At 42.8% G+C, this 14,247-nt stretch overlaps 1 protein-coding gene across 1 annotated transcript in view; it reads right to left on the reverse strand.

The window, feature by feature from the left end:
• The window catches only part of angpt4 (angiopoietin 4), a 70,987-nt gene that overhangs the window by 3,102 nt on the left and 53,638 nt on the right, over positions 1-14,247 (reverse strand). The window contains exons 2-9 of the mRNA XM_024265162.2: positions 8,648-8,803; positions 8,459-8,580; positions 3,560-3,644; positions 2,481-2,628; positions 2,291-2,403; positions 1,845-1,946; positions 1,602-1,768; positions 1,094-1,227 (exon numbers count right to left, since the gene is read on the reverse strand). Coding sequence (XP_024120930.1) covers positions 1,094-1,227; positions 1,602-1,768; positions 1,845-1,946; positions 2,291-2,403; positions 2,481-2,628; positions 3,560-3,644; positions 8,459-8,580; positions 8,648-8,803 — 1,027 coding nt within the window. The remainder of the gene's footprint in view (positions 1-1,093; positions 1,228-1,601; positions 1,769-1,844; positions 1,947-2,290; positions 2,404-2,480; positions 2,629-3,559; positions 3,645-8,458; positions 8,581-8,647; positions 8,804-14,247) is intronic.

Consider the following 14,247-nt stretch of genomic DNA (forward strand, 5'->3'; position numbering starts at 1 on the left):
TTCACTTTGACCCACCTGGGTGTTTTCTGGTTTTATTTTTTTCTAAAGAACTTTGTGGTTTTAACCTGAAAAAACAGAATTTTCAGTTTGACTGTTTCTGGTTCCACCCAGACAATCTTCTCCCACCTGATGTGAGGCTGGAGCTGTGGTTCAGTGAGCCATCAGTCGGTTCTGATCAGCTCTAGAACTTCACCAGCTCCACAGTCATGCAGTTTCATCTCAGCACGTCGTGGTGTAAATCAGATTTTCTTTTGTGGGTGGTGGTGGGGTGGATACTCAGATCGGACTCTGACCAAATCAGCTCGGTGCCAAAACCAGCCGTTTCTGTTATTTCTGAAGGCATTTAAACCAAAGCCACAGGGACTGTTTGGGTCCAGCTTTAGTGCTGGATTTCTGCCAGTTGGCTTTTGCTGACCTTCATTAAAAATGTGAAATGATGTTATGTTTAGCTGCTAGCAATTAGGACTGTTGGAGAAAGTATAATGGTGACGAATAAAGCGGGTTGGAGCGATAAGCTGTGCTTTGTGACGTGAAAACGATGCGGGTCCCGGTGGGCTCAGAGCGCTTTTGGCTGAAGGTCTCATTATCTGCTAATGCGGCTGCAGCTCGGATCATTAGGAGCTTTTCTCCAGTTCTGTCTTCTCCAGTTTTCTCTGTTTTCTCTGGAGATTGCTGTGATTTTAACCGACTCACTGACAAATGGTAACCATTGAAGTTCTCTCCCTGGGGGGTTTGGGACTCTGCCTGAGCGATTAACCTAGTGTGTGATTGAACCATAGGGCTGCTTTTGTTGCTGATGGCTCAGGGGTGGGGGGGTTCTTTCTAAAAGAAATTATCATTATAAGCAGGAAACACTTTGTCTTAACAGGCTGTAAAGACTTTAATAAGATTTAACTGGACGTTTGTCAGTTTCCAGACTCAGCCCTGTTTTCAGATTCAGTCCTGATTTCAGACTCAGTCCTGTTTTCAAACTCACTCCTGTTTTCAGACTCAGTCCTGTTTTCAGACAGTCCTGTTTCCAGACCCAGTCCTGTAAATGGATGTACGTCACATGAAGGTGTTGAAGCTCAGAGACGGACTGTTGTCTTCTCACCTCCGGTGAGCATCAGGGCACATTTGCAGTGGTCACAGTTGTCGTTGTCCTGGTCTCGGGTGCTGAAGCCGGCTCCATGCGGGTTCAGGCTGCTCTGCTTACCTGCCGTTCCACTGTAACCTCTGAGATACAACCTGAAGGGGGTGGAGCATGAGTGTGATGGTTGAGAATTCAGCTAATTGGAAGCCATTTCATTTAACACAAGTGCTTCAAAGCACAAAGGAATTTTTTTCTTGATTTTTTTTTCAGTTTTTTTTTGTTTATTGCTCATGCTACCTCAAATAACACACCAAAAGAAAAAAGACAAAACCCAAAATTGATCAGAGAAACACGCCAGAACACAGCTGTTTTTCCTCTGCGGGTAAAATTTTCATTTTTTATTTACTGAGCAGAAATCAAACAGTTAAATCATTTTGCTTTGACTGCAGAAAATAAACTTTGGTTTTCTGATCAAATCCTTCAAAATCATTTTTTCAGATGGAATGCTGTGTGTGTGTGTGTGTCTCACCTGTACTGCTGTCTTTCACTGGTCAGGGTGAAGCGGTCGTACTGGGCATGTGCAGAGTTTCCCTCCCAGTCTTTAAGCTCCACCCTCATGGTGTATTGGCTCTGACTGGTCAGCTGGTATAACGCTTCATTTCCCAGCCAGTGTTCTCCCAGCATGTCTCCAAAACCCTGTGATGGAAGAACACGGTTAGGTTTGCCGCCGTGTGTTTTTGGACTGAGGTCTTTCTTTCTGAGGAGAGCTGACCTCTTTGTACTCCCTCCAGCTCCTCTGGAAGTCCACACTGCCGTTGAAGCGCCGCTGGAAGAGCGTCCAGCCTCCACCGCTGGTCTCCATGTCGCAGTACACCTTCAGAGGACACAGAGACAGCTCTCTGCTGAAACTTGAAGCTGTCCGGGGTCCCCTGCCCTCAGAGCACTTTGGTTTTTTTAGTCAAAAGAACAATGTTCGCCGGCGTCGTCCATGAATTTCTGACACCTCGATACGCATTAGGGCGCCTATGGTAATGTGCAAAATATTTTGCAAGGCCCGGGGGCCGGATTCGGCCCCCGGGCCATATGACTTTGACATATGTGCTTTAAAGCATCAAAATGCTCCACAAATGAAGCTGAACTGATAGAACTCACAGACATTATCTAGAAACAAACTGCTTCACCGGTTCAAACTAAGACTTTGGCTGCAGGTGTGCTTACCTGCACAGGCTCGGTCCTGTTGCTGATGTAGAGATGGTACAGTCCACTGAGCGAGTGGCCAGCTTTATAAGCGTCTGCGCAGTCTCTCCACGCCTGGCTCTGAGGAGGCGGGCCTACAAACAGCAGAACGCAGCAGGTCAGCGACGAGCTGCTGTCTGAACCACCAGAGTGGGCGTGTGTGCACGCGCACCTGTGGTGCTGGTCACCATGGTGATGAGCGTATGCACGGACTCCATCAGCTGCGCCTGCTGCCTCTGCAGAGCCGTGTTGTTGCTGCTCGCCACCCTCAGCTGCTTCTCCAAAGCCTCTATGGCCGTCATCTGAGTCCGGACCACCGACTGACGGGGGGCGGGGTCAGAGCACATCCATTCACTTTTTATTTTAGATTTAAATTCAATCATTCAGACTCTTTCCTTCAGTTCTGTGAATCTAAATTAACTTTGTAGAATTCTTCTTTCCATTTCTGCTTCAGTTCATAAGCCATAATCTGCCTAAGAGAAGTTTGTGAGTCTTCAGGTCCTGAAGAAGACCACCAGGTCCCAGCCGGGATTTGAACCAGGGCCTTCTCGCTGTGAAGCAAGAGCGCTAACCACTGCGCCACCGTGCAGCCCCTCAGGTTTTATTTTAGGAGTTTTTCCTCACCGGGAGGGAGGGTCTAATGGCAGAGATAACCAGTTTTATTTAGTTTAGCAATGAGTTATTGTTTATATTTTATGACCGACCTTCTCCTTGTGTAGAATTACCGGCATGAAGCCCAACGAGGGAATTGTTTTTGTGATATTGGGCTATATAAATAAAATTGAATTGAATTAAACCTCTCTGGCCGATCAGGAGTTAGCTTGTTAGAAGACCACACCACTACCAGCAGGCTCCGCCTACTTTTAATTGAGGCATGTGTTTGGTCAGTTTATAACTTAAATAACTTGAATTACAGAAGAAAAATATGAAAAAGAGGATTATCAAGAAGATGTTAAAAAAAAAGTATCAGAGCAAGAGTGGTTATTCTGACCAATGGAATGACTGAGGAACAGCTGTTTATTTCTACGTAGAAGTCAATGGGATTTCGGCTTTGTGGAGCCACTTCCTGTTTGGATTGCTAGGGGGAGGGGTCACTCAGTCCAGTTCTCATATTTACTGTTGATTTTCTACACAGTTTTCATCACCTTCACTCCAGTTCGATAAAATATGACATAAACCTGCAGAGCAGGAGGTGGTAAGGTAATATTTAACGACAAATCCCACACACATGCATGGACGGGTCCTCCTTACCTGCAGCTTGTTCTTCTCCTCCCTCATGTCCTGCAGCTCTCCTCTCTGCTGGGACTCCAGCCTCTGAACTTTGCTCTCCAAGCGGCTGAAACACAGGAAGCGTCGGGTTCACAGCCGAGTCAGCAGGTTTAATTCAACTTTTTCTGCTGCAAATCATGGAAATCATCAGAAAATCCTCCCAGTTTGAAGGTTTTATGGCCAAAGCAGAAGGTCATCCAAACCATGAAGAACGTTCGTCTTGTCGGCGCGACCCTTAGGTTCACGTCTGAAGGTAAACTGGTCATTTTTAGCTGCAGCAACGTCCCGGTTTTGGAGGCTGAACAGTTTTTGTAGTCTTTCTTCCAACCACTTTTTCTGACTCAGATTGGAAAAGCATTTCCAGCAGCTGCGCCATTTGTTTTTCTACGATGGAACGATAAAGTTTTTCAAGTTAAAGTTGAACTTCAATTAATGGTTGATGTTTATGAAGTCATTAAGTAATTGTTCTCCACTAAAGTTCCCCCAACGGGCTCTAAAACAACAGCTCTCCTGATTCAGCTCTTTTCCAGCAGCCCTGGTTTGTGAGGGCCGTTGTTGTCATGGTTACAGTAGGACTGATGCTGCGTCATCAGCTGAAAATGTTCTCCTTAATCTCCTTCTGCATGACTACCACCGAAGCTAAAGGAGCAGGAATGTTCTCCAACATCTGGAACAGAGCTGTGGCCTCAGCGGAGCTCCTTTCAGAGAGGAGATCCTCCTTTTTTGATGGAGTCAGGCCTGTCTTTGCACATCTGCTGAATCTGAAACCCTCAGCTGAAGGACACTAACATATCAGGAAAACAGCTGGAGTTCAACAAAGAAGCTGTTTCCCAGGGATCTGCAGCACAGGAACATTTCAGAACTCTTCTTGTGTTTCTGGTGCTGGTTGGGTACATGCTGTGACAGGTTTTGTCCTGACTCTTCTCTGAATGTGTCCTTTGACCCGTCCGTCTGTGTCCACTAGAGGGGGCTGTTGCTTGAATGAAAGAAAAGGGATGTGTGGGAAAGCCCAAACATATAGATGACCAGACAAAGCTCCTCCATCATAAAAATATGATCCTTTTGTACAACCTCAGCAGATGTTAGGAAGTCAAAGTGTGTGTTTTAAATGAGTCTGCTGTGACATGTGGTTCAGCACACCCTGCAGGTACGTTCTTGTCCTGCCATTCCTTCTGCTTCACCTTTGGTTTCCAGACTCACTGCTGAGGACATGGGTGATCACAGGCTTCCAGAAGTTTGATTTTAGAAGTTTAGCTGTATCTGTGTGTCTGAGGCAAAGAAACTGTGAGTCTGCTCTTTAATGCAAAGTCAACCAGGGATGTGGTATGTTCCTCCATTGAACAGATTGAATGGTTGCATCCGGCCCTCCGGGTAATTCTATCCGGCCCTCCAGATCATTTTATTTTATTGTTATTAATGGCCCGGTGTTATCTTACGCTCATTTCTAACTTGTATAATTTTCACAAAATATATTTTTATGAAGGGTAAAATACTGAAAGTTATTTAAGGTTTAAGTTGATTTATTCTGAAATAATATTCGTGACTTTTTACTATTCATATTTATCTTAAAAAGTTACCATTTTAAGCTTTAAAAATTGGCATTCTGATTAGCTTTTTGAACTATTTTGGCATTTAATAAGATTTTTTAGACCGTTTTGGAGTTTAGCTAGTTGCTCAGCTACATGCTAGCTGTTTTGGCTAACCTAAGTTTTTTGTTTTAGGCTAATTTGGCATTTAGCAAATATTTTAGCTGGCAATCAGATTCAGCGTTTTCAGCTATTAGCTTTAGTGATTTCAGCTATCAGCTCCAACAGTTTAGCTATCAGCACTAACATTTTAGGTATCAGCATTAGCATCTTCAGCGGACAAATTCAGCTTACAGCATTCACACTAGCATTATCACAGGTAATGCTATATATAGTTCATAAGTATGTTAAAAAGTTACGGTTTTTAAGTTTTAAAAATTTAGTTTTAGAGGGGCCCTGCGACAGACTGGCAACCTGTCCAGGATGAACCCCGACTTCGCCCTTCAGTAGCCGGGTTAGGCTCCGGAAGGGAAAAAAGCGGCCAAGAAGATGAATGAATGAATAGTTTTAGAGTGTTCACTAAATGTTTATCCTGTTCGGCCCGCGACCTAAGGTGTGTTTTGGATTTTGGCTCCTTGTGTGATTGAGTTTGACACTCCTGGTTTAGATGATCCTGTTTACAACCTTCTCTGCTCTGATGGAGGGAAATCCTGGATGCAGGTCAGACTGTGGTCACTCCAGGAGCTGAATCGAGTCATCAGACCTGCTCATGAACAGTAGTGCAGACTGAACACTGTGGTGCTGTTGTTTCTGCAGCAATGTGTGTGAAGTGTGTTTGCAGTTTGTCTCTGGTGTGTGTTTCTGCTCTGGTTATAGCACAGAGCCGAGCCTGCCTGCGTGTTCTTGTGTCTGTGTGTTTTTGTTCATGTGAGTCCGTCACTTCCTGGTTTCTCTTTATCTCTCCTACATTTTCTAAACTGAACGGAAGAAACTCTGGTCTGTCTTCTGCCACAGAAACTGTTCTAAACAGTTTAGTGATGAGGTTGGTGCACCAACCAGCTCAGCTACTCAACGGCCTGAAGTTTATGAGAAAAATTAAGCATTGAATCCTCCAGCTGCTTAAATAAAGAAAGATTCCTTCTCCTTTCAGTAGCTTACTTCATGTGAACACAACAACACACACATGCATTGTCCTCTGCAGTTCTTCCGTCTGCAGCTGAAGGACCATCTTACTCCACAGCCTCCAGATTCAGCTCAAACATGAAAAATGGAAAAAATATTGTTTCTGTAAATGTTTCTCCTCAGATCTGGACTCACTTCCAGCATCTGTAAACAGAGGTTTCATTATTCTCACTGATGAACTCGCAGCTGTGATGTGAAGCTGGAACTGTTTTCCTGCTGAACCACAAACAGGATCCCAGGGGAGGTGAGACAGAGATGGAAGATCACTGACAGACGTTACTTTGAAATTCAACTGACGGACTTAACGGATCTGCAGCCGCTGCAGTCGTGATCTGAAGCTCAAACGCTGGGGGATTCTGTGTGTTTGTAGCTTTCACACTGATGTGGGTCTACAGAGTCCATGAGTGTTACAGCTTTTGTTCATCGTTTGGAGTTTCAGCCTTTCAGCTAAATATTCTGCAGTAACTGCAAGAGTTATGGGGGGTTAGAGTGAAACTCATAAGTGTCTCTGCTGTGCTGCTTCGAACTGAAAGCTTTAGATTTAAAAAGAATAGACCTGCAGAGTCGTCTCTTTTATTTCCACAGAATATTCATTCCTGTCCGCAGTGGATGCAGTTTATTTCCTCAGACAGAAGCAGCTGTAAAGGATCTGTTTGTGTTTTCATTAACAGATCCTTCAAATCTCAGATTTCAGATGAATTCCAACAGATCTGTTTCATAACTCTTTCCACTAAAGCATGTGTCAAAGTCAAGGCCCGGGGGCCGGATCCGGCCCTCCGGGTAATTCTATCCGGCCCTCCAGATCATTTTATTTTATTGTTATTAATGGCCCGATGTTATCTTGCGCTTATTTCTAACTACTATAATTTTGGCAAAATCTATTTTTATGATGAGTAAAATATTGAAAGTTATTTAAGGTTTAAGTTGATTTATTCTGGAATAATATTCCTGCCTTTTTATTATTCATAATTATGTTAAAAAGTTATGGTTTAAAAGTTTTAAAAATTGTCATTCTGCTAACTTTTTGGAGTATTTTGTTATTTACTAAGATTTTTTAGGCTGTTTTGGAGTTTAGCTAATAGCTGTTTTGGCTAATTTAGGATTTGTTTTTAAACAGTTTTTTAGGTTGTTTTTGAGTTAGGCTAACATTTAAACTCTAGCTGTTTTGGGTAATTTAAGCATTTTTCAGTTTTCTAGGCTATTTTTGAGTTCACCTATTTTTTTCAGCTACAGGGTAGCTTTATTGGCAAGCCTAAGTGTTTTTTGTTTTGCTTTTTTTTAGGCTAATCTGGCATTTAGCTAATATTTTAGCTGACTATCAATTTAAGCATTTTCAGCTATCAACTTTAGCATTTTTAGCCATCAATTTCAGCATTTTAATCTATCAGCACAGCATTCACACTAGCATTATTGCAGGTAATGCTATATCTAGTTCATAATTATGTTAAAAAGTTACAGTTTTAAAAATGTAGTTTTAGTTTGTTCGCTAAATGTTTATCCTATTCGACCCGCAACCTAAGGTGTGTTTTGGATTTTGGCCCCTTGTGCGATTGAATTTGACACTCCTGACCTAAAGGAATTGGCACCAGCAACCCTCTGCTCAGGCCTAAGTATGAATAAAAGATGGATAACAGGCAATGAAAACACAACAACTCTGTGCAGACTAATAAAAACACCTTTTTGAAAATAGTTCTTTGGCTTTGATTTAATCAAGGTATAGATATACATACTTCTTTAGATTTTAAAGAGTATTTTATAAGATCCTTGTCAGGATTTGAACCAGTGTTTTGCAAAATCAAACCCACCTTTTTCTCCACAGAACAAAGCAAAGCTTCTTCAAGCAGAACTTTGATGGTTTCAGAACGTTTCTGGGATTTATTGCTGCACACGTATGTAACGTGTTTTCTTCCACAGCAGCAGAGGAATGAGATCTCCTCTGGTCACAGCTGTGGCTGCTTCAAAGGTGATTCTTACATCTCAGAGTGATTAAAGAATCCCTGACAAACACTGAAATCACAGACATGTGTGCTCGGCCTCCACATGAGGAGGAGCTGGAGACATGTTTGGCTAGTCTCTGAAGAAATCCAATACGTTCGATGTAAAGGCTTGGAGCTCGAATCCTATCATCACAGAGTCGGTGATCTGCTCTGAAGCCCCAAACCTGGTTTCTTACCTGTTTTTGTCTCGCAGCTGCCTGATCTCAGTGGTCTGCTGCAGGAGCTCCTTCTCCAGCTTGTTGGTGTACAAAGAATTCTCCAGAAGCTGGATCTCAATCCGAGACGTGTGATTCAGCACCTGGAGAAGAACAACAGTCAGCAAAAGCCGGAGGACCTGACGGAGCCAGAACCCGTAGATGTGTCACCTTGGCCTCCACCACGTTGAGTTTGCGTGTCTGCTCCGCTGTGTGCGTCAGCAGATTGGTTCCAATCTCCAGCATTGTGGCTGTTTGGTTGTGAACAACATGAGACCGAATGTTGGCCACGTCTCTCCTCAGGTTCTTCTGTATGAAGGTCTCCAGCTGCAAGTAGGAGATGAAGAGATACGGCGGAATCAGACCATGTGAGGATCATGTGAGGATCATATGATCAACATGACAGTAAAGTTTTGATACAAGTAGGTTTGAGTCAGAGGTTTGAAACCTGCAGCTCCAGATCCACATCTTTTATCTCTCCATTATGGCTCCTTGGACAAACATAAAATAAGTGATGGAGACTGTTGATCCAGACATGTCGACCGTCAGAGTCAGCAGCTCCTGATAATGACTGCTTAACCAAAACTACCTAAAGAAAACAAATAAACAAACCCTGCAAACTAAGACTACCAAGATCCAACCCCAAACTAAAATAACAAAACCCAGCAGAGTAAGACTGCTGAGGACAAAGAGGAGAAAATAACAAAAATTAAATAAATAAAAGAAAAATAAATAGCAATTTTTTAAGCAAGGGTTACTTATTTAGCATTCATTTAATTTAGATTTGTTAAATGTATAAACTGATGTCTGAGGTTCACATAGATGATAAACTATGTAGGTTTTTACATCCTGTTGACCTGAAGACGTCTTGTTTGATCAACTCTACCTCCAGAATGAACAGATTTTATATACAAAACAAAACTTTGGTAAAAAGTTTGATCTTTTATGAGTTAAAACCACATTTTATCTTATGCTGAACAACATTGGTTACTAGCTGTCCAGAGCTGCACTGAGATGATCCTGTTTGACACAGAGCATATTTTATGTTGAAAATAAGTTAAAAAAAAACAAATTTTGAGAGATGCTAGGTTCTCTTTATATTTTTGCTTTTGTTTATGGCAAAAAAGACAAAATTCATATTTATTATTTGAAAAAAAGATCATGAATGCAAATCCAAATTTCTTAAATGCTAAAGCAAGACTCCTTCTAGGTATTGATCAGTAGAAAACGAGTCCAGATGGCTCTTTTACTGTTAAAGGTTGGAGACACGTGGTTTGAGTGAAGATCCAACAATGTTCTCCCCCGGTGTCCTTACTGCAGAGAATCTGTTTTTTTTTTTTTTTTTTGTAGTTTGTTCCGGTTCTGTTCCAAACCAAATGTTTACTTTTGGTTTCCTTGTTAGAAACCAAAACCTAAATACTTCAGAATTTGTTTAAGCGTCTGCCTGAAGCTCCAAGCGCAGCAGATCCTTTCAGGAGCGTCCTCATGTTTGCTTCCAGATATCTCTGCCATATTTACAGCTGAATCTGACCCCCCTGCTCTGAGGAAGAGGAGGAACCCTCCAGGACTGGGTCCTGCGTCAGAAACCAGATCTGATCCCCAAACCCTGTTCTGTCCCGTCCAACAGTAAGTTTCAATAGACTGCAGATATTCCAAAGTTTAGCCTTCTGTCAGTACCACGTCTCCATTAGAACAACAGGCGAGGCGGGAAAATGAAAAGAGCAGAACAAAGATCCCGCTTCTACGAACTCTTCACATCCATGACATTCTTCTTAAAAAGAATCTATTCATCAGATATCATAAGTGCAGCATTTCTGCATTTATTAAGTAGACAAAGTTGACTGGAGTACAACAAGAATTCCCATTATTAAACAGATCTGTTACATCCATCAGGTATTTGGATTTACTTTTGTGGATGGTGGGGAAGACAAACCTGAAGGCTTTGAGGAAACTGACTGAACTGACTCAACTTCAAGGAATTTATTCCAGTTCTTATAAGGTATTATCTGGATTCCAGGTAAAGGAAATAAACTAATGAATATTTACTATCTGACACGTGTTTTTGCACGAAATCTCCAGTAACTTGAATGAAACAGAGAAGCTACCACCCACAGAGATGCAGAGAGAGCAGGACAGACAAATCTAAAGCGCATTTCATCCAGTTTCATCCATTAGTCAGAGCTCCATGAAGACGTGGGTTTGCTCATTCCTGGGAACATCAGTCTATGCCAGCTTGTGCTGGCATCCTTTGACAAACAAATAATCTGTCCTTCTATTCCTGCATCCAGGATATCAGTGAGAAGCACAGGCGGCTGATAAATATACTGCTGGACCAACAAACAGACGGGTCCCTTTGGGACGGCCCGTTACCGCTGAGGCAGAGTTCAGGCAGCTCCGCCCAGAGCACGTTTTTTGGCAGCGGTTCTCACTCTGACACGCATCCATGGAAGTGTAAAACCTGCAGTGTGAGTGTGGTTGATCGCTCTTCTGTGAGGAACACGTTCATCTGGAGAGCTTCTGGAGCTCGGAGAAGAGAAGGGAACGCTGGAATGAAATCAAATTCAGTCACTTTGCTTCTGTTATGTCCAAAGTTAAACAAACAAAAACTAGTCTGAACCAAAACTGGTCTGAACAGGAGCTGGTCTGAATGGGAACTGGTCTGACCTGGTAATGGTCTGAACAGAAAACTGGTCTGAACCAGAACTGGTCTGAACAGCAACTGGTCTGAACAAAAACTGGTCTGAACTGAAACTGGTCTGAACAAAACCTGGACTGAACCGGAATTGGTATAAGCTGGTAGTTGTCTGAACAGAAACTGGTCTAAATAGGAACTGGTCTAAACGGGAACAGGTCTGACCTGGTACTGGTCTGAACAGGAACTGGTCTGAACAAAAACTGGTCTGAACTGAAACTGGTCTGAACAGGAACTGGTCTGAACAGGACCTGTTCTAAACGGTAACTGGTCTGAACAGAAACTGGTCTGAACAAGAACTGTTATGAATGGGAACTGGTCTGAACGGAAACCCGGTCTTATCTGAAATTGGTCTAAACAAAAAAATTGTCTGACCTTGAACTGGTCTGAATAGTAACTGGTCTGAACAGAATCTGGTCTGACCTTGAACTGGTCTAAACTGGAAGTGGTCCGACAGGGAACTGGTTTGAACAGGAACTGGTTTGGACAGGAACTGGTCTGAACAGGAAGTGGTGTGACATGGACCTGGTCTGAACAGAAACTGGTCTAACCTGGAAAAGGTCAGACTTGGAACTGGTCTGAACTTGAACTGGTCTGACCGGGAACTGGTCTGAACAGGAACTAGTCTGATCAAGAACTTGTCTGAACAGCAATTGGTCTGTACAGGAACTTTTTCTGAATAGGAACCGGTTTCTCCATCCTAAGGGGGGGGGGGTTGGGGCAGTTATAATCTAATTTGAAAGAAGGAAAAGAGTTGAAACTCTTTTTTACATTTTCAAAGTTTTCTTCTTTTTATTTTCGGTCAAGTATCTGGACTGAATGTACTCAACTTCCTGTTGACACTCACATATTAACTTACACAGACCGACACACACATTGTCACATCCATGCAGGACACCAAGCAGTAAATGGCAGAAGCTGATGAAAGCTTTGTGCTAAAAACCACACAATGTCAGCACAACAAACATCTGTGAGGACTTGCACACAGCCCGCGTAAGGAGGGCTTGTTTCAGAGATGCTAACTCAAACCACATGTTGGATTGCCTGTTATCTGGCCCTCTGGGTGACTTCAGAGGGGTTGGAGGAGGCGGGGGGTGGGGGTACCCACAGCACCAATAATAAGACTGACGTTCAGGCAAGAAGCCCTGATATCAATCTAGGATAACAAGTGCACTGAGTGTGCAGAGCTAAGCGGCAAGTCGATCGTAGAAACTGCTGGAGCCTGAGAAGCAGCAGCAGCATCATTACCAGCAGCTGCATCATCATTATCATCAGCATCAGCGGCAGCATGGTCAGTAAGCCTCAGCATAACTCATGATTCTGTTTTATGGAGGTTTAAGTCACCTTAGATAAACCATCCAGCGCCTCATGGAGTTTAGTCTCTGCTGATTTCATAAGATTATAAATCCTTGAAATCTACTTTATTGCTTAAACAGGGCAAACAGCAGACCCTGAAGGAACAGAGCATGAATTCATGTATGAGCTGAACAATAACCAGTCAATACATTGAACTCTCAAACTCTGCAACAACCCGTAACCCTTCCACTCTCCTTGGTTTGTTTAAATTAAAAGTGGGGTCATCTGGACCCCACAAGACAGTGCACTGAATTTTTTTTTATCTTTGATTTTTGAGTTTCACTAATGTCCATGGCAGACATAAAATCCTGTCCACCTTTGTCCACATTTGTCATGGAAGGAATCACACATCAATATGTTGTTGGAGTCATCTGGACCCCAAAGAGAGCGGGAGGGTTTTAATATAAGACTAAACTAAGAAAGACTAAACTACCCAGGAGGGTCAGGCTGTTCAGCACAGACGGGAAGATGAGCCTGATGGTTATGGCTTTGACTTAGAGAGACGACAGGAAGTGAGAGAAAATCTGCAGGATGTCACAGAAAGGAGAAACCGCCTCCGGACCAGATGATGCTGCATGGCCTGTGCATGGTCAAAAAAAAAAAAAAAAGGTTCAATTTATTTTGTTCCTCCCAAAGTTATAAATGTCAAACAACTCACAAAAGTAAAAAAAAAAAAGAATACAGCTTAGTCTCAGGATACACCTGTGTGAAAATGTAACATTGCATTGTCGTGCGTGTGGTAAGTGTATCCTGAAAGGGATAATGGAAGTCCCACTCACTTGTGTCCTACAGGTGATGCTGTCATACGGTGTCCTTACACCACACTCTGGTTGTTAGTAAGGTATGAGGACTGGGACCTTCCTTACTGACTGTTCATGAATGCTTCACGCATGGAGTGTGCACATGAGTCGTAAATACCCTTGGACGTTCACACAAACTATGTTCTGATTGGCTAATTTTTTAACTCTGCAGACTTATTATTAAAAAGAAAAACAGACCAAAAAACAGTTTTTATCCAATTGCAATCACCATGAAATGAAATGCACTTTATGATGATTGATTGATTGATTGATTGATTTGATTGATTGATTGATTTGTTTATTTCAAGCATAGGTTAAAAAAAATACAGGACAAAGCACAATTATTTCAAACTCATTACAGAAACAATTAAATGCATTGATTATAAAGTAGGGCTGCACGGTGGCGCAGTGGTTAGCGCTCTTGCCTCACAGTAAGAAGGCCCCGGTTCGACTCCCGGCTGGGACCTTTCTGTGTGGAGTTTGCATGTTCTCCCCGTGCATGCGTGGGTTTTCACCGGGGACTCCGGCTTCCTCCCACCGTCCAAAAACATGCTTCATAGGTTAATTGGTGACTCTAAATTGCCCCTAGGTGTGAATGTGAGAGTGAATGTGTGTGATTGAGGCCCTGAGACAGACTGGTGACCTGTCCAGGGTGTACCCCGCCTTCGCCCATCAGCAGCCGAGATAGGCTCCGGCAACCCCGCGACCCCGGAAGGGACAAGGCAGTTAAGAAAATGGATGGATGGATGATTATAAAGTGGAAAAAGAAAATAAAACACACTTATGTCACATTTGGTTCATTCATTTTTGTGATAATTACCTAAAGTCAGTAGAGCTTGATTGGTTGCTTGAAAAGGAGTGGGAAGAAGTGAACTTGTATAACCCCACCCCTACTCCATTACTTCATTTAACTGTTTTGCATA

This window comes from Oryzias melastigma, unplaced genomic scaffold, assembly GCF_002922805.2.
Source record: "Oryzias melastigma strain HK-1 unplaced genomic scaffold, ASM292280v2 sc00277, whole genome shotgun sequence".
Classification (NCBI taxonomy): Eukaryota; Metazoa; Chordata; class Actinopteri; order Beloniformes; family Adrianichthyidae; genus Oryzias; species Oryzias melastigma.